Raw genomic sequence first — 25225 nt, forward strand, 5'->3', positions numbered from 1 at the left:
CATTGTAGTTTTGATTTGCATTTCCCTGATGATTAGAGATGTTGAGCATTTTTTCATATGTTTGTTGGCCATGCTTCTCTCTTCTTTATTTTCATATTTTAAAAAATTTTTACAGTGAACTACAGAACTAGTCATAAGAATAAATGCTACTTTAAAATTCTGTGGCAACGAACTTAATTAAATGTACATTCAATAAAGAATTGTGGGATTCTCCCATATCTAAACTTCAAGAAAAATTAATGTCTCAGGCACCATACACCCTGCCAGGATATATAGAAAAATGAGACCCATTTCTTGCCTTCTAGAAGCATGGTCTGGCAAGAGTTTTAGGACAGTTGTGGGCAAGCAACAAAGTTTTGCAGTAACTGTTTTCTCCTGATTTTCTTGATAATTGTATAGAGGCTGCATGACTCATTGGAAATATAGACTAAATATGAAGCCCTACTCTACCAGTTACAATTTTAATTGTTAAAATTCCTGCTTGCTCATAGCTCTATTTCTTTTCCCCCCTGCTTTATTTTTTATTTATTTGCTTTTATTAAAGGGGTGTAAGTGTTTTTATTACATGGATATCTTGTATCATGCTTAACACATTAACTGTCACACTAGAAAAAATTTTTTTTGCCCTGGGGCCACAGTGTTTTATTACAAAAATAGAATAAAAACGTCAAAAACAAAATGATCCTTTCTAATTTAATGAAAAATTTGTTATTGTTTTCTGTGCATGGGTCATAAACAACTCACACTATGCCGGAATCAGTTTTTACACTGCATGCCACTTGAGTTGTATGTGACTCGCAACATATTTATTGAATTTGTTTCAGATAATTGAGTCTTCATATGCTTCAGGAGGTCCCAGCCTCAAAACTAGCATGAGTTAAATACAGCTCACAAGGCAGTTAATTTGTTAAGTCAGGGCTTTTGGTGTGCCCATGACCAGAATAGTGTTCGTTGTACCCAATAGGTATGTTTTTATCCCACACCTATTCTCCTGCTTGTCCCCCTTCTTGGTTTCTCATGTCCTTTATATCACTTTGTGCCCATGTGTACCCACCTATTAGCTCCCACTTAAACATGGCTTTTTTTCTTCCCCAATATCTGTGGATTTGTGCATAGCTCGGGCCTTAAGAACAGTAATTTTAAAGTACTAGCAGTTAGGATTTAATAACTTCATTGGAAGTTCTTGTTTTATGGTTCTTTGAGGTTATTTTATATTTTGAAACAACTGCATCCTTTTAAAAGGGTAAGAATAACCAAGTGATATAGAGAATCCAGATTTTGTAGTTCCATTTACTTTATATTATTCATTTTTCTCAGTTTGTGGCACTTTTCTTTGACATTAGAAATTGGTGAGGGTAATAAGATCCAACCAAATCTCTCTCCAGCTGTGCCATTTTTTCCTTGCATTTTGCTAAAATGTCTGATGCTGTGACCTTTAATCAGAATTGCTATGGAGGCATATATAGTCAGTCCATTTGAACCAAGAATGTAAAAATGAGTCTTGCCTTTCCCAAGGACTTTTCAAAATGAAAAATAAGTCAACACATGTATTCTTATTGATAGTGGATATAGGAGAACAAATTAAAGTTATGATATCATAAATATATATTAATAAAATAGAACATGTTCTCTTCATTAGTTCTTAACCATCAAGAATACTATCTTAAAGTTTGTAGATTGACATAAGATTGTGGATCCAGAGTTTGAGATACAAAAGAAAAAAGAATATTAAAACTTTCCATCGAGTCAGTGGATCATAAGCTTCCACAAAAACCTCATTATTATTTTGTTATTTGGGTTGAGACAAGCACTGTTTGCTATTAGGAGCTCTTGTTGAGATTTAGGTGACTGCCTCATCCCAAAAGATGAATGACTCCATCCTTATGAAGTCTCTTGGGCAGTGCCACAGAGCACAAAGAGTTTCAAATGTTAGACTGCCCCTGGAGTTCTGCTTTTCACAGCCCCAGCTAGTCTGCCTCTGAACCAGTCAATGGACACTGTCCCTTAAGGACACTGTCCTTTATGAACCATGGCCCTGGTTAACAACCAGCATGTTTTCTGGGGCTTAGGGATTTCCATGTTGACTGTTCTTGTACTGAGCCATATGGCTTTTTCCTCTGCCAGGAACCAGTTCTTTTTTTCTTTCTTGGAGGTTTTTACTCTCCAGTAGATGTCAGCCCATTGCCAGAAGTGGCTCTGCTAGCAGGGGATCAATGTTCTACTCAAGCTTTCTTCAATATAGGAGAGGACAGTCTCTCCAGAACTGCACCAAGCCTGCAAAGGATAATAACTCTTATTTTTTGAGTGCTAAGTCATACAGCTAGTAAGTAGCTGAGCTGGGGTTCGAAGCCAGGCAGTCCAGCCCCAGACACATTGGGTGGAGTAGCCAAGCCCTCTTAACAGCATCTGACAAGAGGAAAAATGGCCTCTCTATGGTACATTCCTAGAGTTGCCCCTTTCAGGAGAATCAGGCTGCCACATCTCTCCCTTTCCTGCTTTCTCCATCTTTAAAATCAACCTTCATTACGCTTAGCTTTCACATTCGTTCATAGAGGAACACACTCAGCCCTAGAGGAATTCACTCAGCCCTCAGTGAATCTTGAAAGATACCAGTTCACTGTTTACACTCTTACTAGTAGTGCCTCTAACTCTGCTTGTAGAATGGTTCTTGTTTTGTTTTGTTTTGTTTTTTTTGAGGCAGAATCTCACTTTGTTGCCCAGGCTAGAGTGAGTACCGTGGCGTCAGCCTGGCTCACAGCAACCTCAATCTCCTGGGCTCAGCTATCCTACTGCCTCAGCCTCCCGAGTAGCTGGAACTACAGGCATGCGCCACCATGCCCGGCTAATTTTTTGTATATATATATATATATATTTTAGTTGGTCAATTAATTTCTTTCTATTTTTGGTAGAGTCGGGGTCTCGCTCAGGCTGGTTTCGAACTCCTGACCTTGAGCAATCCGCCCGCCTCGGCCTCCCAAAGTGCTAGGATTACAGGCGTGAGCCACCTCGCCCGGCCTAGAATGGTTCTTATTAAACACTTCCTTTTGGTTAACACCAGGGCATCCACCTGTGCCCTTCCACATGCTTGGTTGTACAGTATTTTCCATAAATAACCTGACACCAGACAAATGACTGGAAAAATGACCTATGTCTTTTTTGCATGGGTAAGATAGGCACATTCACACTCAACAGTCTTTCAGTCAAAATCTTTAGGCCTTCATACGACCCAGTATGTGCACTCTTGACCATTTACCCCAGAGAAATGAAGATTTACATTCACATAAAAACCTGTTCACAAATATTTGTAGAAGCTTTAACATAATAGCGGAAAACTGGAGGCAACGAGATGTCCTTCAGTAGGTGAACTGTTAAACAAACTCTGCCGAGTATGGTGGTACATGCATGTAGTCCCAAGTACTCAGGAGGCTGAGGCAGGAGGATCGCTTGAACCCAGGAGTTTGAGGTTGCGGTGAGCTAGGCTGAGGCCACGCATTCTAGCCCAGACAACAGAGTGAGACTCTGTCTCAGAAACAAAACAAAACAAAACACAAACTCTGGTACATCCACACCATAGAATACTACTTAGGAATAAAAAGGAACAAACTGTTGATATACATACATCTTGTATGAATCTCTAGAGATTTATGCAAAGTGAAAAAGAGAGTCTCAAAAGTTCCATATATGGTACTGTATGGTTCCTTCTTTAACAACATTATTGAATGACAGAATTATAGAACTTGAAGACAGAGTAGTGGTTTCCAGGGGTCGGAATGGGAGTAAAGTAGGTATAGCTTTAAAAGAGCAACATGTGAGAGATTCTTTGTGGTGATGGGAATGTTCTGTATCTTGACTATATCAATGTCAATATCCTGGTTGTGATATTGTATTAGGTTATTAATAAGTATGAAATGTCTGATTTCCTTAAGTACTAAGTTTTACAGTTGATATCTCTGACATTTCACTTTGACACTTCTTGTTTTATTTTTATTGTGAAGGTACATCCTCGGTTTTTCAAACAAGGAAAAATTTTGGCTTATGATTATCTTTCAAATTTTCTTTAGAGCAATTGTGAAACCATGGATAAGTCAAAAATTCATGTTATTTTTGAATATGAAGTTCCATCATGGAACCAATGCAGTGCAGATAGCTCAAAATACCAACAAAGTGTTTGGTAAGGATGTGGCTACTGAACGCACAATACGTCAATGGTTTGAGAAGTTCCATTCTAGTGATTTTAATCTTGAAAATGAGCCACGTGGGCGACCTAAGATGGCAAAACTGTGTCAATAGTTTAGGCACATACTTTGATTATTTGTACTGCTTGTTGTTTGAGATATAATAAACTACATTTTTGATTCGAAATCAGACATTTCTTATTTAATGACCTAATAGTATAGTTTTGCAAGAGCATACCATTGGGGAAAACTGTGTTAAGGGTACACAGGGTCTCTCTCTTATTTCTTACAACTGCGTGTGAATCTATAAGTAAAAATCTTATCTTTAAGTAAAAAGTTTAATTTAAGAATCTTTAGTCCTCTTCACCCCTTGAACAACAGTTAATGTGTTCTGGTTTTTATCACTTTATGATTTCTTGGGGAAGCTATTAATAGATTTCTAGTGATTAAAGTCTAATTGCAAGGCCGGGCGCGGTGGCTCACGCCTGTAATCCTAGCTCTCTGGGAGGCCGAGGCGGGCGGATTGCTCGAGGTCAGGAGTTCGAAACCAGCCTGAGCAAGAGTGAGACCCCGTCTCTATTATAAATAGAAAGAAATTAATTGGCCAACTAATATATATCTACAAAAAATTAGCCGGGCATGGTGGCGAATGCCTGTAGTCCCAGCTACTTGGGAGGCTGAGGCAGGAGGATTGCTTGAGCCAGGAGTTTGAGGTTGCTGTGAGCTAGACTGATGCCACGGCACTCACTCTAGCCTGGGCAATAAAGTGAGACTCTGTCTCAAAAAAAAAAAAAAAAAGTCTAATTGCAGTCTTGGAAATTTTCTTGGCAGGTTTTTAGTAATTTAGTCTAACCATTTATATAATATTAAATATGAATTACACATAAATCTGTAATTTGATCAAGTGTGTTTTCTTATGGGGCCTAGTCATATTAAAAAAATGGCACAAGCATTGTCTTTCTAGTAGATTTAAGAGAACATTAGGATTATGGGGGGATGTAACTACATGGTCTATAATTCTATCTCCAGATGAAAAGCAAGAGTTGTTCTTTTCATAATGTGAGCTCTATACCTTCAGAAGAACTCACTTGTACCATTTTAATTAACATTGAAAATCAAAGCCAAATCCTATATTAGAAAGGCTTTAATCGTAAAGACTCTGCTTCAGTGGTCAGAATAAGAGAGGAAAAGTAGTCTTTGGGTGAATTCAGGATATTTGTTTAAGGAAATCAAATTAAGTGCCTCGATGATATGAAGTTTGTCTAAATTAATATTATGGGATCACAGAAAACTAGGAAACAATTGGGGAGGGCAGTTGGTTTGTGTATTATCATGGCTTCATCATCTTTACTGGCACTTTAGTGGGACTGATCCTCACATGCAGCTTGCCAGCCACTGTCATCAGGTCCAGCCTAGCGCTGATAGCCCTTATGATACAGCCTGACTTACATATCTTAAATGGAGCTTCATAAAATACCTTTAATTATTTCCCTATTAAAGATCCCTTAAATTTACTTTAAGGGATCTGGTAGCAGTCAGTATGAATGGCAAGTTAAAAATTAACCTGAGTTTCAACCTGACCGTGAATTTGGCATTTGGATTTTATATTCCACCACTTAGCATGGTATATGGCACATTTCAGGCGCACAGTAAATGCTTATTTAATGAATTAATACTGCTTTTTTGTGGTCCACAGTCCCTCCAGAGAAGAGTTGAGTGGGCAGACAGGGTGGTTGCATAGTCTCTCAGTAAACAGGTGCGGCCTGAGTGGGCCCAACAGTGGCAGAAGTGTGAGAGCAGGGCAGCACCGTGGTGCAGCACGGGTGGGGGCAGGCTGTCGGAGAACACTGCCGGTAGCTTTGGGCCAGATTTTCCTTCACACTTAGGGAAAGAACAGTCTCAGGAACAGACTTAAAGAGATTTAAATATCAGCATTCAAGATAGATTAGAAATATTTTTTTGCAAATGTATCCCGTTTGTTTTAAATATAATAAGTATTGGCTGTTTTTACCTTTTCCCTTATTATGAATAGTATTTTATTTCTAACAATGCTTTTGTAGACTAATCTGGGAGATAGCCTCCATTTATAATATGAAAAGTATGCATTCTGAATTCCAAATAATGACTGAGAGTGGATTTTCAGAGCCCAGTTTGTTCTATACTGAGAGCACAAAATTTGATGCTTTTTCTTTTATCTTTCTGTCCATGCTTTCTTGTTGGTGAGCAACAGAGCAGCTCCTTATTAATCCCTTCTTTTCTTCCTTTCCACTACCTTATTACCCATCAGGTACTTTACTGGCCTCCCATGTTGATGCTTCACTCACAGATTTTCAGGTTAATATCTGCAGGCCCCACTAGCCTATCAGTATCTAATAAAACAGCAAGTTCTTTTCATGCCACAACTTTGTTACAACGAATTTTCTATTTACTGTAGATCCTTGCTGGCACATTACAGCATTTTTGGTGAACCTCCGTTAAGAATTCAGAGACACTGCTGATTGACCACTGAAAGAAGGATCTCATATTAAAGCTTGCGTGAGTATTCTCTACTGTGGACTTCCTCACAATATGTGAAACCTCCAGTGAACTGTAGCCTTGATTTAGGGCAGATTCAGTTCAGTGATCAAGATGAAAAATGTTGTCTGTGGTTGGACTTTATTAAATGTTGGGGGTAAGTTTAGCAGTTTCTCAAGGACTCAGAGAACCTGATAAAATACACTACACTTATTCTTACCTAAAAAATAGACAGGAATGGCATGTATTTTTTACTGAGCCAACATTCAGAAGAATCTGTCTGCAAACCACAAGAATTCTTACTGTGTTTGAATCAAAAATACTATGTAGATTGTTTTTTATTATCTAGTTTTACAGAATTTAATCAAAACACATTACCTCTTGAAAATCCCTTGATATATATGGCATTAGTTTTAAGAAGGTTTATGGTAGCTTTATCTTCTTCATGATCCAATCCAGTAAATACTATGAGGAAAAATAGATTACCTTCAAAAAAGAATTCTTGACTATTTTATTGAGTAATTTCTTTCTTTCTTTTTCTTTTTTTTTGAGACAGAGTCTCACTTTGTTGCCCAGGCTAGAGTGCCGTGGCGTCAGCCTAGCTCACAGCAACCTCAAACTCCTGGGCTCAAGCAATCTTCCTGCCTCAGCCTTCCGAGTAGCTGGGACTACAGGCATGTGCCACCATGCCTGGCTAATTTTTTCTATATATATTAGTTGGCCAATTAATTTCTTTCTATTTATAGTAGAGACGGGGTCTCGATCTTGCTCAGGCTGGTTTCAAACTCCTGACCTTGAGCAATCTGCCCTCCTTGGCCTCCCAGAGTGCTAGGATTATAGGCGTTAGCCACCGCGCCTGGCCGAGTAATTTCTTCTCATTAAGTTAATTTTTAAAAATCATTATTTAGTATTATAATATGAAGTTTATTTTATCTCGATCTCTGTGATTCTTAATCACAAGTAGATTTTTGTCTTAATTGGAATTAACCTTAATAGCTCCTTCTAACCCTTCATATCCAATGAGTCATTAAGTTGTGCTAATCTCTCTTCTCTATTCTTCTCCAGTATGTCCCCTTCTATCTACCACTGCCTTAGATGGCCATCATCATTTCTTGCCTAAATTACTACATTGCTTACTGATTGATAGTCCCTGCCTCCACTCTTTTCCTCTCCAATCCAGCCCCTCCATATTGCCATCCAGGTAATCTTTCTCAAAGACTAGTAAGACTGTGCCATTTCCTAGGCTTAAAATCCTTCAATGACTCCTCACTGAAATTCTGGTATAATATATAAAATATATATTATATATATATTATAATATTTATATTATATATTATATATGTTTATATTATATAATATATATTTATATTATGTAATACTTATATAATATATATTTATAACATATATAGTATAATATATAATATAATATATAAACCTTACCATGGAGTTGTTAGGAAGATTAAATATAATTCATTAAAAGCCTCTTGTTGATGCCTGGCTCAAAATAGGCCCAGTATATGCTAATACCACCCTCCTTTTCCACAGAGAGCCCAGGAGCAGCAGAGCCCTAGTGTAAGGCAGCCCAGGACTAGGAGACGGTGGCTTTGCTAGGAAACCAGGGGCCAGGAATCTCACCAAACTCAGCAGCCATGCTTTCCTGAATCCCCTTGAGGTTAGGCACAAGAATAGATTGGTCTAGCATCCAATTCCATCAGTGTTCCACAAAGAAAGAATTCACCTGATCAGCTATGCAAGCCAAGCCCATCTGTGACTAAGCTTTGGTAACTTTAGAGTAAGAGAGCCATCTCTAAATGCATCAGTCTATGCCTTTCTGTTTTCTCTTCAATTTCTTAGTAAAATTTCTTTTGACAGGCTTTAACTTTTTCTTAAATGAACCAAGGAGGAGAGAGAGAGAGAGAGAGAGTTGTTTGCACTTTGGTAAAGCAGAATGTTCTGAGAGTTCAGGCGTGCCACTTGGGCAGGGAAGCATCAGTCAGAGGTGCGGACAGTCTAGTGAGCTGTGTTAGTCAGAGGGATGAGACTCATTGGACCCACATGGAGGTGTTGCTTTTGTCTTGCCCCTGTATTCCCAGATACCTACTTTTTCCCCTTCACTTCTCAAGTCTTTGGACAATGAGAGTTTTGCAAAATCAGGTATTGAGAAAACCACAGAACAGAGCAGAATAGGATTAATACTGCAAAAAAAAAAGCATAATCTGAATTGATTTTATGATATTTCCAATTTTTTAATTCAGTTTGTTACTTTCCTTAGCCTTTTTCTTTCTATGAAAACTTGAAATTTGTACTATAAAGTTGTAGCAGGTCTTTATTGAGTGTGTTACTTCCATGCAGGTAGTTTTGTTTACCATATAGAGTATCTCAAATACAAGAAGAAGCAAATATATGAAAGAGAATTCCTTTGTATTAAATAAGAATGTCTATCAGCAGTGTCATTTAAGTATATATATATATATATATATATATATATATATATATATATATGTAGTTCTTTTAAGTTTGAAGATTATCTATGTCTTCTGGCAATGCAATAAACTTAAATCTAAGCAAGTATGTCTTAGCTTTAAAAATATCTCTTAATCTTTTTATATGGTAAAAAGCAAAATAGACCTTTATAGTAATTTAATTGTAATTTTGATTCAACAGATATGAAGAAAATAAAATAAAACATGTTAATGGAAAATAAAGTATAATTGATAACTTGTTTCTGTCTGGTAAGGTAATTTATTAGAGGCAGGAGGCCAAGAAGGATAAGCAATAGTGCTTTTCTAAATGACTTTATTATGTTGATTTCATTTGGCTTTATCAAATCGTACCTCATGTTTCATTACAGGCGTGTTCTACCCATCATATCAGAACAATGTCCTACGTTTTTGTAAACGATTCTTCTCAGACTAATGTGCCCTTGCTCCAAGCCTGTATTGATGGAGACTTTAACTATTCCAAGTGGCTTCTGGAAAGTGGCTTTGACCCAAATATTCGTGACAGCAGGGGCAGAACAGGCCTTCACCTGGCAGCAGCCCGCGGGAATGTAGACATCTGCCAGTTATTGCATAAATTTGGTGCTGATCTTCTGGCCACAGATTATCAAGGAAACACAGCTCTTCACCTTTGTGGCCATGTGGATACTATTCAATTTTTAGTTTCCAATGGACTCAAAATTGATATTTGGTAAGTTCTCTGTGGTTTTTGAAGTCTAGTCATTTCTTCACAATAGTCTCTCAACCTATAGTCTAATCTCCGAGTCTCTGATTTTGTTTCCTCATTGATCAATTGTAATAACAAGTTCAGAAAGGCATTTAGGACATTGTTATCTTGTTAGGTGAGTGAGGGAACAAGGGAATGACTTCTAGATTTATGCTAAAGCAGTGTAATTTTATCTGTGAAAATAGTGGCCTGTTTTTGGTACTAATTAATTATATAGTATAAGACGGGAAAAGAAGAAAAAAGTAACTGTTTTTGAAAATCTGTGAGCTAGACTGTGTTTACTTATGTTAGCTAATTTAATCCTCACAGTGAGTAACTCTCACGGTAGGTATTATCTTCATTTTACAGATGAGATAGTTGAGACAAAAAGGATTAAATGATTTGACAAAGATCACAGAGTTTATAAGGGACAGATCTGAAATTTGAACCTAGTTCCACTGACTCCAAAGCTCATGTGCCTTCTGTTATGTTTCGTGCTAGTTTCATAATCTCTCCGGGGTCCAGAGTCCTTTTTAGACTGAACTAGGGTTTTGTGTTTGTTTGTTTTAGGGATACCCTGCTTCTTAAGTGGGAAAGATGTTAAGACCAATGAGCTTGACCTTTAAATTACAGTTATATATTGCCCTAATTTATTGGTACCATAATGCCTGTAAATCTAAATAAGATAGTAAATGGTTCTATTAATATGATGTGAATTAACTGCAGGATTTAAGGTGATTTGTGTTTGACTTGTTTTTTAAAAAATTCTTAGACTTTTTCTATATATACTCTTTCCATAAAATATAGATGTCAGATAAGAGTGAGTCTAGAATTAGACTTTCCAATTAATCTCTGAGGAAATGGTCTCTCTCTGTTTTATTGTCCTTTATCCACTCTTTTGCCTATGTATTCTCTTTTGCCTTTTCCCTGGAAGGGAAGAAAATAGGTTAATTCAAACTTTAACTTCTGCCTCTACCTTTGGCTCTGCTCTGGGTTTTAGTTTTGAGTTAATCAGGCTCATCTTTTCTTCACTAAGATCTACACAAATGGGTACTAAGACTGTAACTAACAATGTAGTATAACTGCTATGATGGCCTCTTTATTTTTTGAACATTTTTAGCAATCATCAAGGTGCTACCCCCTTAGTTCTAGCAAAACGCAGGGGTGTGAATAAAGATGTCATCCGACTACTGGAATCTTTGGAAGAACAAGAGGTAAAAGGATTTAACAGAGGAACCCACTCAAAACTGGAGACCATGCAGACAGCTGAGAGTGAAAGGTACTTGAGATATTTATTTGTTTGTTTGGTTGGTTGGTTGGTTGGTTGGTTGGTTGGTTGGTTGGTTGGTTGGTTGGTTGGTTGGTTGAGACAGGGTCTCACTATGTTACCCAGACTGGCCTTTACTCCAGGGCTCAAGCAGTCCTCCTGCCTCAGCCTCCTCAGTAGCTGGGACTATCGGCACAAACCACCAAACCCAGCAAGATAAAATTTTTTAAGTGGCAAGTCACTTTAGGTACCTGGATCTTTTGTGGTGACTTTGTGAGCTTTGTATTTATTTCCTTTCAGTTGCAGAGTTTTGATACTTTACTTGAACTTTATATAGGCCCTAATGGCTTCAGATTACCATTGAAAAGCTATAAACAGAAAGTATTAATACTACATGTCCACATGCACATAATGTTCTGTTAGCCACCTGCTGTATTGACAGCACAAGAGAGAAGAAGCAGTTAAGAGCTGAATCTAAGGGAAGGAAGCAGAATTTCGAGAATTTTAAGTATAGGCCACAAAAAAATAGAATTTCAAAAAAAAAAGGAGAAACATAAGTAAGCCTAAGAAGTTGGACAGTGTTAGAAAAGACCAAAGGGTTGTTTCAATGGTAGGGAAGTGGAATGCTAAGAGACAATAAAACAGGAGAGGGAAAGTAAGATAATACATAACACGTACACAGTTCACGAATGTGAAAGTGACTTTCAGGTAAATTTGGGACTAATGAAATTTGGGCTATTGTAAGTAATTGAAGCTAAGATGTGACTGACAGCATGTTAAATATCTCATCATTTTTCATCTAGAAGCAGTAGAGAACAGAGTTCAGGGAGCTCTGAAAAGGTGGCAAACCATCTATTCTCTTGGTCTCACTGGCCCAACAGGTAGTCAGTAGGCCAGATCTCGTTGTTGTAGCATAAAGCTTGGTCAACCATCATGGAGTTTCAGCCTTACAGATTAAACCAGTGAGATAAGGATGAGCTTACTGTAGTTTCTTCCCAAAATTTTCAATAGAATATAAATAGAACAAACAAGGGCCTACATTAGCATTAGCTGTTGACCTAGAAGCTGATTGACCAGGACTTGGATTTAGGCTCACATAGACCACTTATCCCATCAGGATCATTGTTGGGATTATTGGTTCTGTGAGTTCTAAATGAAATCCCCTCTAGATTTCATAGCTCACCCTTCCTCTGATTCCTCAGTACCCATTGCTTTCCTCTTCCTTTGTGTGCTGGTGGTTGTATGTCTTGGGGACCATCAATTCTACTCTCAAGCTTAGGTTTATTTTGTTTAGATACTTTCAAGCACTTATTACTGTCCTAAAGAAATCAAAGAGTTTTATTTCTAGAACAGTGTATGCTCCTTTTGAGTTATCGCCAAAAGCTGACAAATAGATAAAATACACAAGAAGCCAAAGATGCATTTGCAAGCCCTTTTTCTCTCTCTTGTGTACTCTGGATTGACTGTCATAATGCTATAGCACTTTAATAATATTGAGGCAACTATTATTTGTTAAAGATCATGTTCCTCCAAAATATGGTCTATTTTGGGGACCTTCATTTGTTAATAGCCAGTTTCTTGGCACTTCTTTATCAGAAATATACTTTTAGCATTAGTTTGTCTCAGTTGTGATTACTTATTAATTGAGCAATGATTAGTCATTTGAACAACTCAGTATGAAATACTCCTACTTCTTTCACATGCCTGCCATTTCACTTTAGCATGAGAGTTTGTATTATAGTGTATAAAACCAGTTTGTCAAAAATTAAATTATTAATACTTTTATTACCTATCTTATTCCTAGCCTTCAGTGTCATGGTACAAATGCAGTGGTTGAAGCTTAAGTTTAAAAATTTAAAGGCAACATCATTAGGAAAATGCAAATCAGAACCACAGTGAAATACCACTTCACACCCACTAGGATGGCTATAATGAAAAGGACAGACAATAACAAGTGTTATCGAGGATGTGGAAAAATCGGAACCCTCACTACATTGCTGATATGAATGGAAAATAGTACAGCTGCTTTGGAAAAGTCTGGCCATTATTCAAAAAGTCACACATAGAATTACCACCTGGCTAGCAATTCCACTTCTAGGTGTATATACCAAAGAAAATTGAAGCCATATGTTCACACAAAAACTTGTACACAAATGTTCATAGCAGCATTATTCACAATAGCCAAAATGTGGAAACAACTCAAATATACATCAACTGATGAATGAATAACCAAAATGTCTTTAGTTCATCCAATGGAATGTTATTTTGCCATAAAAAGGAATGAAGTACTGATACATGCTACAACGTGGGTACATTTTGAAAACATGGTACATGGGAGAAGCCAGGCACAAAAGGCCACATGTTATATGATTCTATTCATGTGAAATATCTGGAATAGACAAATCCTTAAAGACAAATAATAGATTACTGGTTACTAGAAGCTGAGAGAAGGGGCAGTGGGGAATGACGGCTAATGAGTACAGAGTTTCTTATAGAGGTGATAGAAGTATACTATTATAGAATTAGTGGAAATGGCTGTGCAACTTTGAATATACTAAAAACCACTGAATTATACAGTTTAAAAAGTGAATTTTATAGTATGTGAATTATATCTCAATTTTTTTAAAGTAGAGGAAAAAGTTTAGAGATTGGCTAGTGCATGGCATTATGGGATAGCTGTGTAATAGCTTTTTCTAGAGTAGAATATAATAAAGTAAGGTTTTAAATGTATTTACTACTATATTTTCCATTTCTCTTAGAATTCCCTGAGAGATATACAACTTCTGTGGGTATTTTAAGTTGATGAAAAATATTTCCCCACTCCTCCATATTATCCTAAGTTTAATTTAGTTCCTTTTTACTTTGTAGGTATGGGATGACAAAAACAGTACAGATGACACATGTTTTTTAAAAGATTATACACACACTCATTATGTTGGAGGGAGTTATTCCTGGGACAGTAGAAAGCATTTCATTAGATAAAGTTTCTGTAGAAAATTCTGATTGGCAGAGCTTCATGCGTTCCTAGAGAATGCTTCCCAAAATCTCATTTTATACCTAACATCTCCGAGTATGAGAGTGTGTCACTCAGACATAGTCAATAAATTTTATTAATATATAGGTCAAACTAAGCCTCTCCTGAGATTGTTTATCTATTATGGTTTTACTTGGTTAGGCCTTCTTAAAGTTCTAGTCTTATTTTTAAATTTGCTCAAGTTTTCTTAAATTTCGATGTTGTAGATTCTCACTGAAAACATTGTCTTTTAGAGACTAAATATCTTTTAATATTAAAAAAAAAAGTTTGGATGTCAGACAAACTGGCTCATTAGGAAGTCAGCATCCTATGATTAGAGAAGACCTCTAATACTAGTAAAGGCTGAAGGACTTTGTGTTAATGGTGTGAAGAAGTAAAGTTGTAGGTAAAAAAACTGCCAGTTTTGCATGTGCTTACTTATTCATGGTACATGAGACTAAGACATTGTTTTATGTTGTTTTCATGGTTCTGAGCAAAGATGCTTGGAAGAACCCTGAAGGGAATGGGTATAGGAAGGGTGGTCATGACCTTCTATTATATAACCAACAAATAGTTGATGCATGTGATTGTGGCCATTGTGATTTTAGTCTCCATGACACCCTGTTGCTGGGCCTTTCTGTCTTTCTCCTTGACAGAAATTTATTTTCTCGCAATTCTAGAGGCTAGAAGTCTGAAATCAAGATGTCTGCAGAGTTGGTGTCTTCTGAGGCCTCTCTCCTTGACTTGTAGATGGCTGTTCTCTTCAGATGTCTTCACCTTCATGTCTGCTTATTTTCATTGACATAAATTCTTTTTTTTTTTTTTTGAGACAGAGTCTTACTCTGTCACCCCAGCTACAGTGCAGTGGTATCATCATAGCTCACTGCAACCTCCAACTCCTGAGCTCAAGTGATCCTCCAGCCTCAGCCTCTTGAGTAGCTGGAACTACAAGCATGTGCTACCACACCCAGTTAATTTTTTCTATTTTTAGTAGAGACGGGGTCTCACCCTTGCACAGGCTGGTCTTGAACTCCTGGGCTCAAGCAGCCATCCTGCCTTGGCCTCCCAGAGTGCTAGGGTTATAGGCATGAGTCAGTGTGCCTGGCCCATTGACATAAATTCTTAAATTATAAATCTTCACTTTGAATCTTCTTCCTAAGTTTAAAATAAACAAAATTGTGTTTTGGTTTACTATCTTGATGAAAACAAGTCATTTGGCCTGTTTCAAGACTTCTATTTGGTACTTCTTTAATAGGATTTTTTTTTTAGGAGTCGCACTCTGTCACCCAGGCTGGAGTACAGTGGCACAATCATAGCTCACTGTAACCTCCAACTCCTGAACTCAAGTGATCCTCCTGCCTCAGCCTCCCGAGTAGCTGAGACCACAGGCACATACCACCACACCCAGCTAATTTTTAAATTTTCTTTGTAGAGATGGGTTTTTGCTGTGTTGCCCAGACTGGTATCAAACTACTGGCTTCAAGTAATTCTCCCACTTTGGCCTCTCAAAGTGCTAGGATTATAGGTGTGAGCCTCTGGGCCTGGCCATTAATAGGGTTTTTAACTTGACTGTGCTAGTAGTATTCAGCCAAGAAACATACTCATTATGGTTTAGCAATTTCCAGCTTAAGGTAGATTGTCCCGATACCTGCAGATATGTAAGTCAGTATGTAACCATGTGAGAGTGTACGTATGTGTCAGTTGCCTTCTTGTAAGTGCTGTGTTATCAGTTTGGTCCTTTCCAATTAATATAGTCCTCATCGTTTTATGTTTTTGAAATGGGTGAAGTGTTTGTTTCATGCCCCTTTCTTTTCTTTTTCCTTCTTTCACAGTGCCATGGAAAGCCATTCTCTTCTCAATCCCAACCTACAGCAAGGTGAAGGAGTCCTTTCCAGCTTTCGAACCACGTGGCAGGAGTTTGTAGAGGATCTGGGCTTCTGGAGGGTCTTGCTCTTGATCTTCGTCATTGCTTTGATGTCTCTTGGCATTGCCTACTATGTGAGTGGGGTGCTGCCCTTTGTGGAAAACCAGCCTGAATTGGTGCATTAGAGCAGCTCATGGGAGACGAGGCAATTGCCTCTTTCCTGGTTTTGTGTTTGTTCTCCGTTTCCCAGAATTCTTCTTAGTGCAAGCCAGTGAGGGCTGTACATTTTTCTCTTTGCATTTTTACTTATCATAATCCTTTTAGATAATGACGTGTTCATTTCAACTAACTACACCCTATAATCAAGTGAACTGCATCCGAATGCTACCTCTGATTCAACCTGACTTCTTAGGAAAACTTTTACATAACCTTGTTGACAAAAACATAGAAATGACTAGAAAATGGTAGATAAAGGAAGAGGCTATGAAGTCTTTGCTATCGAAACCATACTCTGATATAGGACCAGTTGAAGTATTGAAAAAGCGAAAGTATTTCTTACATGATTAGTTTTTGTTGGTGATTTTGTTTTTGTTTATTTTTGCAAGAGCCCCCATTTTTATTTACTTTCTGTAGGGATAGGGGAAAGTTTAAAACTTGAAGTACATTTTTCAAATCTTGTATAGCAAGTTAGTATTGTTAGAATCTGTTTGGTTTATTTTAATATTTTAGAGTCTAGTCACAAACCAAACAAAATTTTTGAAAATGAGCTGTTTTCTTCAAAAATGATCACTTTAAATCTTATATTTATTTGTTTTTAGAATAATTTTTTTTTGTAAACTACATTGCTTGTTAATATCTGAAAAATAAAATTAAGGATTTTCCAATTTCCCCTATTGTTTATTTTAAAGGTATCATGTTCATTAAAATTATACTTAGAAAACACTTTTTTCTACTGAACAGAGAAAAATGATTCTGATATTTAATTGTCACAAGTGTGTAGTGCTATTACAGTGAAAAATTCAGTTCTATAAGCTAGCTGTGTTGTCACAGTTGTATCATAGTTCATGATTATTTCATGTGCAATCCTGTTTAGAGGCCCTCTTAGACTTTTCTTAATCCCATCCATATCAGTAATTCTCTGAAGGCAAGAACGGATGGAGTATTTCTGAGTTAACAGAGCTGAACAATATAGTACTGGGTATCATAAACTCTTTATGAATGGTAATATTATGTAAATTGAAATCTGGCTCCCAAACTGTATTGCAGCTTTCAGCAGTATGTTTGAAAGGCTCTTTTGTTAATGATTTTGTAGTATATAAATCATATTCTTGGGTTATTAAAAAAGAATATGAAGACTTGATAATTATTCATTGCATAAAGTCAGAAAATTATATAGAAAGAACTAATGGTTTTATTTTTTAGAACAAAAGCATCTAAGCTACTGCTAATTGAATTCTTGCTAGAATTATAAATTATAGTTTAGAATAGAATTGGTATTTCTGTGATTCTTTTTGCTTCTTGATATTTTCTCATTTGTATTTATATATCTAGTATTGAAGCTTTTTCTTTCATGTGGTTTTATCTTCTCTTAAAGAGCTGTTATAAAATTCCTGAATAACTAGCTGCTTCAGAATCAGCTTGCAGAGTCTTGCTTTTAAGTTAGATACAAACAAAATAAATCATACTTTGTGTAAATACAGCAGAAAAATAGTTTGCTTTAGAATAGAGAACACTAGAACTCAAATTGAAGTATATTCAGAATGAAAGCTTTGGAATTGCTTTACATTTGTTTGTAAATCTAAGCAGATGCAAAATGGGTCAATATATGTATATAAATATATTTCATTTTTAAAGATTAATATTTCCTTTTAAGTGCTGATTTTTTTGTATTCTGTTCTCTGCATTCATTATTCATTAATACCAACAATAAATGTATTTATAAGTCCCCTAATCTTAATTCATTTTTTTAGTGTATCATAGTTTTTCTTTTAATTTGGGGATTTTGTAATGGATTGCAATTAACTGTTTAAAAACAAAGCTTTTTTTCAAACCTGATATAATAAGTATATTGAGTTTTATATATGCTTGCCTTATAAATGCTCTGAAACTAACTTGAGTGAATTGCTTGTGGATTTAAGAGTGATAATAACTACCGTGATCAAGCACCTCCCAAAATTATGCAGGCCACTTAGCATGCACCATCTCATTTTATCCTTATGCCCCCTTGGGCACTACATGTGCCCATTTTATAAGATACGAAAATTGACATAGAGAAGGTTAAGTAGTTTATTGAAGGTCAAACAGCTAGGACGTGGTAGGTTCCAGATTGAGGCTCTATCCTCAATTGTAAGCTTGCTTTTTCCTCCTGCCACACTGTCTGTGATGAATCTGACAACGGAACCATATTTATCCAGAACCTCACCTGATGCCACGTCAGCAGGACATCTCTAAATTCTCCACTCTTGTTCCTATATACTTATCTTTTCCTCCTTTTATAATGCACCATTTTTATATGTCCTCCCAGTGTTATAACCTTTAACATTCAAACTTCAACCCTGGTGTGTTCAGAACACCTTTCATAATTAACTACACCTCACTGCCCCTTTCTGTACCCTTCATTTCCCACCACTTACCATACTCAGTTTTATTACAGTTACTTTGCAATTCTTGGTCTGTTTTTCTGTAAACATGGTATTTTTAAAATTTGTTTCTTTAATTGTAAGGTTCATGAGAGCAGGGACTTAATCTATTTTTTACAACCCTGTCTATCCACAGAGCATCTGTAGAGCTCTTTGTACACAAATACTGATGATGTTACTCTTTTTCCTGTAGCTATATTTTTTCAGAATAAATAGCTTTTTGCCTTTCATGTGTTCTCCCCAACAAGCTGCATGTGAGAACTGTGCTGGTCTTTCTCCCCCAGTGTGCCTGCCACTTGACAGGTGAACTGCATAGGGCTTTACCTAAGGAGCATGCAGGCTTTCGACCAGCGTCACCTGCGCAGGTTTACCCCTTGGTATAGATGTCTGGGAACAATATTCACTTGTTTTGTTTTCAGTGTTTTTTAACACCAGGCCCCAGTCTTTGACTTGTGAAATAGTTTGTGTATGTTGTTATCAAAGTGCTTTCAGCTGCAAGAACCAAAATCAAATTCAAAACAGTTTAACTGATAGGAAATTTACTGTTTTATGTAACTGGAAGTCCAGTTACATAAAGTCTATTTACATAAAGAGGTAGGATGGACCCCCACAGGCAAGATAATCCAAACTCTTTAGCTCAGTTCCCCTGTGCTTTTGGCTCCGCCCTCCTGTTTATTGGCTGCATCCTCCAGCTGGTTCTGTGATAAATACAGAATTTTCAGGCATCACATCCATTTATAACATGTAAAGAAGAGACCTCTTTTCTGTGACTCCCTCATGGGAAACTTTGCTGCAAAGCCCCCAGCAAAATTCTGCTGTTTTATTGGCTAACATTCATCAGGTACCGTGTTCTGAAATCAACTAATGCTATACACTGGTTGACTTAGACCTGGATTGATGAACCAGTCATTGGAGAGGGTGGAGGTGGTAGAATTCATATGTTGGGCTTGGACTAATGGTTTTAGAAATGACTGCTGGCAATTAGTGGGCAGGGGCTATAGATATTTTATGTCCCACGGCACATGGGACAATTTAGCCCTACAAAGAATTGCTCTATATCCCACATGATTCTCTTTTTTTTTTTGAGACAGGGTCTCACTTTGTCAGCTGCACTAGAGTGCAGTGGTGTCATAGCTCACTGCAACCTCAAACTCCTGGGCTCAAGTGATCCTCCTTCCTCAGCCTCCCAAGTAGCTGGGACTACAGGCATGCACCACCATACCCAGCTAATTTTTCAATTTTTTGTAGGGTCTCATTCTTGCTCAGGCTGGTCTCAAACTCTTGGGCTCGAGCAATCCTGCCACATAAGCCTCCCAGAGTGCTAGGATTACAGGCGTGAGCTACCGCACCCAGCTTCCCACGTGATTCTTGAATGTTCTGCTGGATATTCATGTGCTTAAAAAAAAAACCAAAAAAACTAGTTATCTAAGCCTAAAACCAAATTCCATTTTAAAACAAGGTATCTTTTGGTATATTTTTAATGTATCATGAATTTTTTAAGAACACAACCACCATATAATTAAGAGAAGATTCTACTATATTTTGTTCAAAACTTGATCAAGAATTGTACCTGTGTCAAAAAATCCTGTTACTGACAACAGTGCTACTGACGATAATTAAGTCACCAAGATAATTCTATTTATAGGTATTGATGACTTTATTGTTTCTTCTAATGTAGTTGTGCCTGAGCATTTACAAATTGAAATACACATTATAAATTGTTTTCCCTTTATTTTGCATTTTTATTACATGATTTTTGTGAAATCATTTTATTCATTTCAGCAATTGTTACTCCCTTTCATTTGGGACATATACTACAGCTTATCTTATTTAGTCATCTTGATGTGCCTTTTCCAAATAATTTAGCTTGGAGGGAACACCAGTAGCTTTTCCCAAAGTTAATAGAACATTGGGGGAAAATGAAACAAGCATCTGGTTAAACCACCCTTTAAAATTGTTCAGGCCGAAACAAATCGGACTGTGCTAAATGAAGTAGAACGTTGTGATCAAGCTCATTCCTTTGTGCTCCAAAGTGAATTCAAAACCATTTTTTAGGTAGGATCCTGGCCTTGCCATGGCTACACATAGGTTGGCATTGTGTTCAGTTGTTCATCCTTGGACTTTTCACAGCACAACCAGACTGCCCCACAGCCCAAGGCGTAAGGGGTCTACATTCATCTGGCAACAGAGGTTTGTCCACAAACCAGGTAGGTGTCAAGGACTAGAGTCTGGAATTCCTCATTACCCAGTATTCATTAAAAACTTAGCTGATAGCAATATTTAGAGTATTGCTTGGAGGATGTTTTAGAGCAGCACTGTCCAATCAAACTCTGCAGCGATGAAAATTTTCCGTATCCGTGCTGCCTAGTGCAGTAGCCGCTTGCCACCTGTGGCTATTTAAATTAATTTAAATTAGAAATTCCATTCTTTATTGCATTAGCCACATTTCTAGTGCTCAGTAGCCACAAGTACCTATTGTATTGGGCAGTGCAGATCTAGAACCTTTATGGTTTTTTAGAACAGTGGACCACACTGTTCTAGAATCTACTTTGGGTTCTAGTCAGGTCAGTGTAGAGCTAGGTACTTGAACTGTGTTATGGCAGTGCACACCCCGATTGTTCTTACTGAGGTCTTCATTAATAAGTGGTAACACTATACAGTGCTTATTAACTCAATGTTTGCAAATGCTATTATTGCCCCCACCACACAGCATTTGAATAACATGCCCAGGGTCACACAGCTAATAAGTGGCAGAGCTGGGGTTTGAACTCAGGCAGTATGGGACTGAAGTCTCTTCTCACCATTACACTGTGACGCCATCATCTTGAAGTGAAAATTGTTTCCTACCCCATAGACCCATCCATTGCATCTATTCTGAGGAAAGTTACAGAGGATGCTGTTGGCACAATTGTTTATGAAGACTCCTGAGGAGGAACTTTTGCTTCTTACTAGCACAAACTACTACATTTCTGCTGAGCAGTTACTTTGCTTTCATTTTATTTTCTCTAGAAACTGTATAATTAATTGGGTAGAATTCCTCTTTCTCATTGGATGCCAAAAAGTTTAATGCCAAACTTGGGTTCCACCAGAAGCAATTGTAATATAGGTCATTACGATGGTTTATTAGAACTTCATTCTGTAGTTTTATTTTCATCTGTAGTTTTATTTTCCTGTTCTAAATGTTCACTTTTCACTTATGCTATCCTGTATTATTGAGGCCCCTTTAGATTGTTTTTAGATTATGATGGGGGATGTATAGTTAGACAGTTATTAGTATGAATTGACAGGACTACCACAAAGCTACCTGTTGATTTCTGGAACATAACAGCAGAAAATGTATTGACCTTCTGGAATAGCAAACAATACTTTGTTGCCTCCTATTCAGAATGTAATTATGGTTTCTGGCATACATGAAAATGTCAAATTTACCTTATTTATGTGTCTTTCTTTGTTCCCAAAAAGGATTTAAGTTCAGCTGAATAAGCAGATAATATTCTAAACTGGAAATCATATGTCCTAGGTTGTTCTAGCATCCTGATGAATCATTTGAATGAAGGCTGAAAAATGAACATTAACAAGTTACTGTAATCATAAAATTTTAGAGAAGGGGGGAATTAGAAGTCATCTGGGTAGGGGGATAGGGAGTCCAAGAGGGACCGGGTGACTGGCCCCGCCATCAGGCAAGGAGCAGGACTGTTATTTGAATCCAGACATAGTCCATTGCTCTTACTTCTTCCATGCTGCCCTGACTCACACACCGTTGTTGCCCCTCACCCCAATGTGCTATTCTAAATGTTATTTAAAAATACAAGTGTCTGGTGCTAGATGCACAAAGATTGACTTTCTTGCCATTATGTTCTCTGTAATAGCTAAGCAAAATACTGACTGACCTTTTTAAGTTGGAATAGCATCACAAACCAAGGATGTATTAATAGATCTACTATCTTTTTCTGCTGCCCAGGCTGGAATGCAGTGGGATGATCATAGCTCACTGCAGCCTCCAACTCCTGGGCTCAAGCAATCCTCCCACTTTAGCCTCCCGAATACCTAGGACTACAGGCACATACCACCATGCCCAGCTAATTATATAAATTTTTTGTAGAGATGGGTTCTTACTATGTTGCTCAGTTTCATCTCAAACGCCTGGCCTCAAGTGATCCTCCTGCCTCAGCCTCCCAAAGTGCTGTGATTACCATACCTGGCAATCTTAGTTTGATAAACGATTTCTCTAGAGAAATCTTTCCATTTCTCATAACAAAATTCATGCCAAATAATGCACTTTCTCTCTAAAGCACCTTACACCATGGAAATGCTTTGAGGATGCTAAGCAGAAGGCTCCAGGGTTTCCATAGCAGACATGATGTTAACGCATTTTTTATTAGCTAGTCACAGTACTTCTTTTCTTATTAAAGAATAATTATTTCTTGAAGCTCATCATCTGCTGCATACTTTTGACTCAAGTTAGGAGACCAGTGGTTGCAGGAACATTTGTAAACTTAAGCTCTGGGGTTATAAAATGCCTTGCTTGATGGTGTTTAACAAAACCTTATTCACTGCCTGGTTCTCCAGTGTGCCAGAGATGTCTTGCAATTATTAATTGAGCTCTTCCTTACGTTTTCGTGTTTCCCACATCTTTAGAAGCATGTCTGTAAGGCAGTAAGATATGTGTGAAGATAAAATGACCCACACTCAGGATAAACCTGTCATTGTTTCCACTTAGGAATCACTCATTTGGGGGTGTCCAATGGACTCTTCTCCTTTTTTTTCCCATTAAGATTTATTATTATTTTGTTGTTTTTAACCTGGGTTGTTTTTTTTTTATGTCTGAATTAGTGTAAAGATAAATTTAAAAATAAGTTCTGACCTAGAGATATTTCAACTTGAAATGCATAATAGTAAATTTCCTGAAATTAAAAAAATAGATAATTTATTTGCTGAAATCATTACAAATTAATGTGTGCATATATTTTACAAATACAAGCATATCAGCAAATTTCCATTGTTCTCTCTTTTTCACAGTATTGCTTTATATGCATTTAAAATTTTATGATGTGCAGTGTTAGCTCTACAAAATGCTTGTGTGTTTGTATGTGTCCCAAGGCCAGATTCCTTTCTTGGGGGTTTAAGAATAATTGCCAGCTTAATTCTCCCACATCTCCATATCATAAATTGCAAATATTTAGAAGTGTGCATTGCAGAGTTAGTTATTTCTTTCTATAATTGGGCTATGAGAAGGTTTATTCTCTGCCATGATAAAAGTTATTCCCCTTCTTTGGGGATTAATTTCTAAATATGAAGACTCTGGGTCAGAGTTGTCTGGACTGTGTTTCCCTGAAATTTCAGCCCCTAAGAAATAAAAATAGGTTTTGAAATAGTTTCTAGGCCACTGGCACAGAAAGCTGGCAAAAAGCTGTAACTTACTTTGGATAGTCCTAGTTAGTCCAATTCCACCAGCACAGTCTGTTCTTTTAGATTGTGATTCAAGTTTAGGAAACAATAAAATGTTGGGATCCCCACATGTCTCCCTAGTCCCAAAAGTGCTTTTGCATTCTTACTCTATAACTTAGGCTTTCGTGATTCTCCTTTCTTTTTGTAGATCCCCTGATTTGAGGGGAAGGGAGGCATATTTAATTAGATATCAGTTCTTTATTTGACTTTACTGAACAATTCACACTTACTGGTTATTTTAGATAAGCTCCGGTTTTGGATCAAATAGCGGAGGCTGTAATTATACTGGAAAACAAATAAGCTTTCTGAACCTCTGTTTTCACGTTTCAAACAAATAATAGCAACCTCATAGACTTGTCATAATTAATAAAAATAATAGCTATTTTATTTCAGTGCTGTGTTGTACCATGCCCTGGAAGGGTTGATACCGTTATTATCCCCATAAACAAAATGAGGCTTAGAAAGTTAAGTGTGTTTCCTAAAATCATGGAGTAGAGTCATTTTTCAAGCCAGATCATGTCTAACTCACTCCAGTGATTTTTGTGCTTACCCATTTCGCCATCCAATTGCTTCTCCTATTCAGTGAGACGCTACATCTGAAAGTACCTGGAACTTTACAAGGACTTTTCAATGTATGTTAACCTCTTATCTTGGCAGACTAAATTGTGTGTTTTCGTGGTCAGCTAATTTACATACTATCACACAATTTCTGATTTGCTGAGGAAGTTTTAATAACTGCTTTATTAATTACAAACCCTGTTTATGGTTTTTGACAGCAATGGTTTTATAAGAGCCCATAGAAACTTTCCAGGCATCACCTCATTAACTCTGGCAGTCCCTCCTCAATATAGGAGCCTCTTAACCATTCGGAAAACCCAGACCTCTCCAGTGATGGGAGAAGGGAAATCCCCAGAGTCACAGCCCCTGACCTGGTCAATCTCAGGTTTATATTTAGCAGGGAGGTGTATCCTTTTTAACCAATTATAAAGTTTTACAATGCCAAATGCACACCCTGTAAGACTCAAGAGGATGGTTTCGACTGAGTTTCGTGAGAAAAGATTCAGATGTTGGTAGTCATGTTTACTAAATTCTTTTTTTTTT

The 25225-nt window shown here is 37.2% G+C and overlaps 1 protein-coding gene across 2 annotated transcripts in view; it reads left to right on the forward strand.

The window, feature by feature from the left end:
- The window catches only part of ANKRD46 (ankyrin repeat domain 46), a 41963-nt gene that overhangs the window by 13788 nt on the left and 2950 nt on the right, over positions 1-25225 (forward strand). For both annotated transcript variants that reach the window (XM_012762029.3, XM_012762031.3), the window contains exons 2-5: positions 6610-6710; positions 9541-9878; positions 11014-11172; positions 16006-16171. In XM_012762029.3, the coding sequence (XP_012617483.1) occupies positions 9568-9878; positions 11014-11172; positions 16006-16171 (636 nt within the window). In that variant the 5' untranslated portion in view covers positions 6610-6710; positions 9541-9567. The remainder of the gene's footprint in view (positions 1-6609; positions 6711-9540; positions 9879-11013; positions 11173-16005; positions 16172-25225) is intronic.

The sequence above is a fragment of the Microcebus murinus genome, chromosome 7 (assembly GCF_040939455.1).
Source record: "Microcebus murinus isolate Inina chromosome 7, M.murinus_Inina_mat1.0, whole genome shotgun sequence".
NCBI classification, from domain to species: domain Eukaryota; kingdom Metazoa; phylum Chordata; class Mammalia; order Primates; family Cheirogaleidae; genus Microcebus; species Microcebus murinus.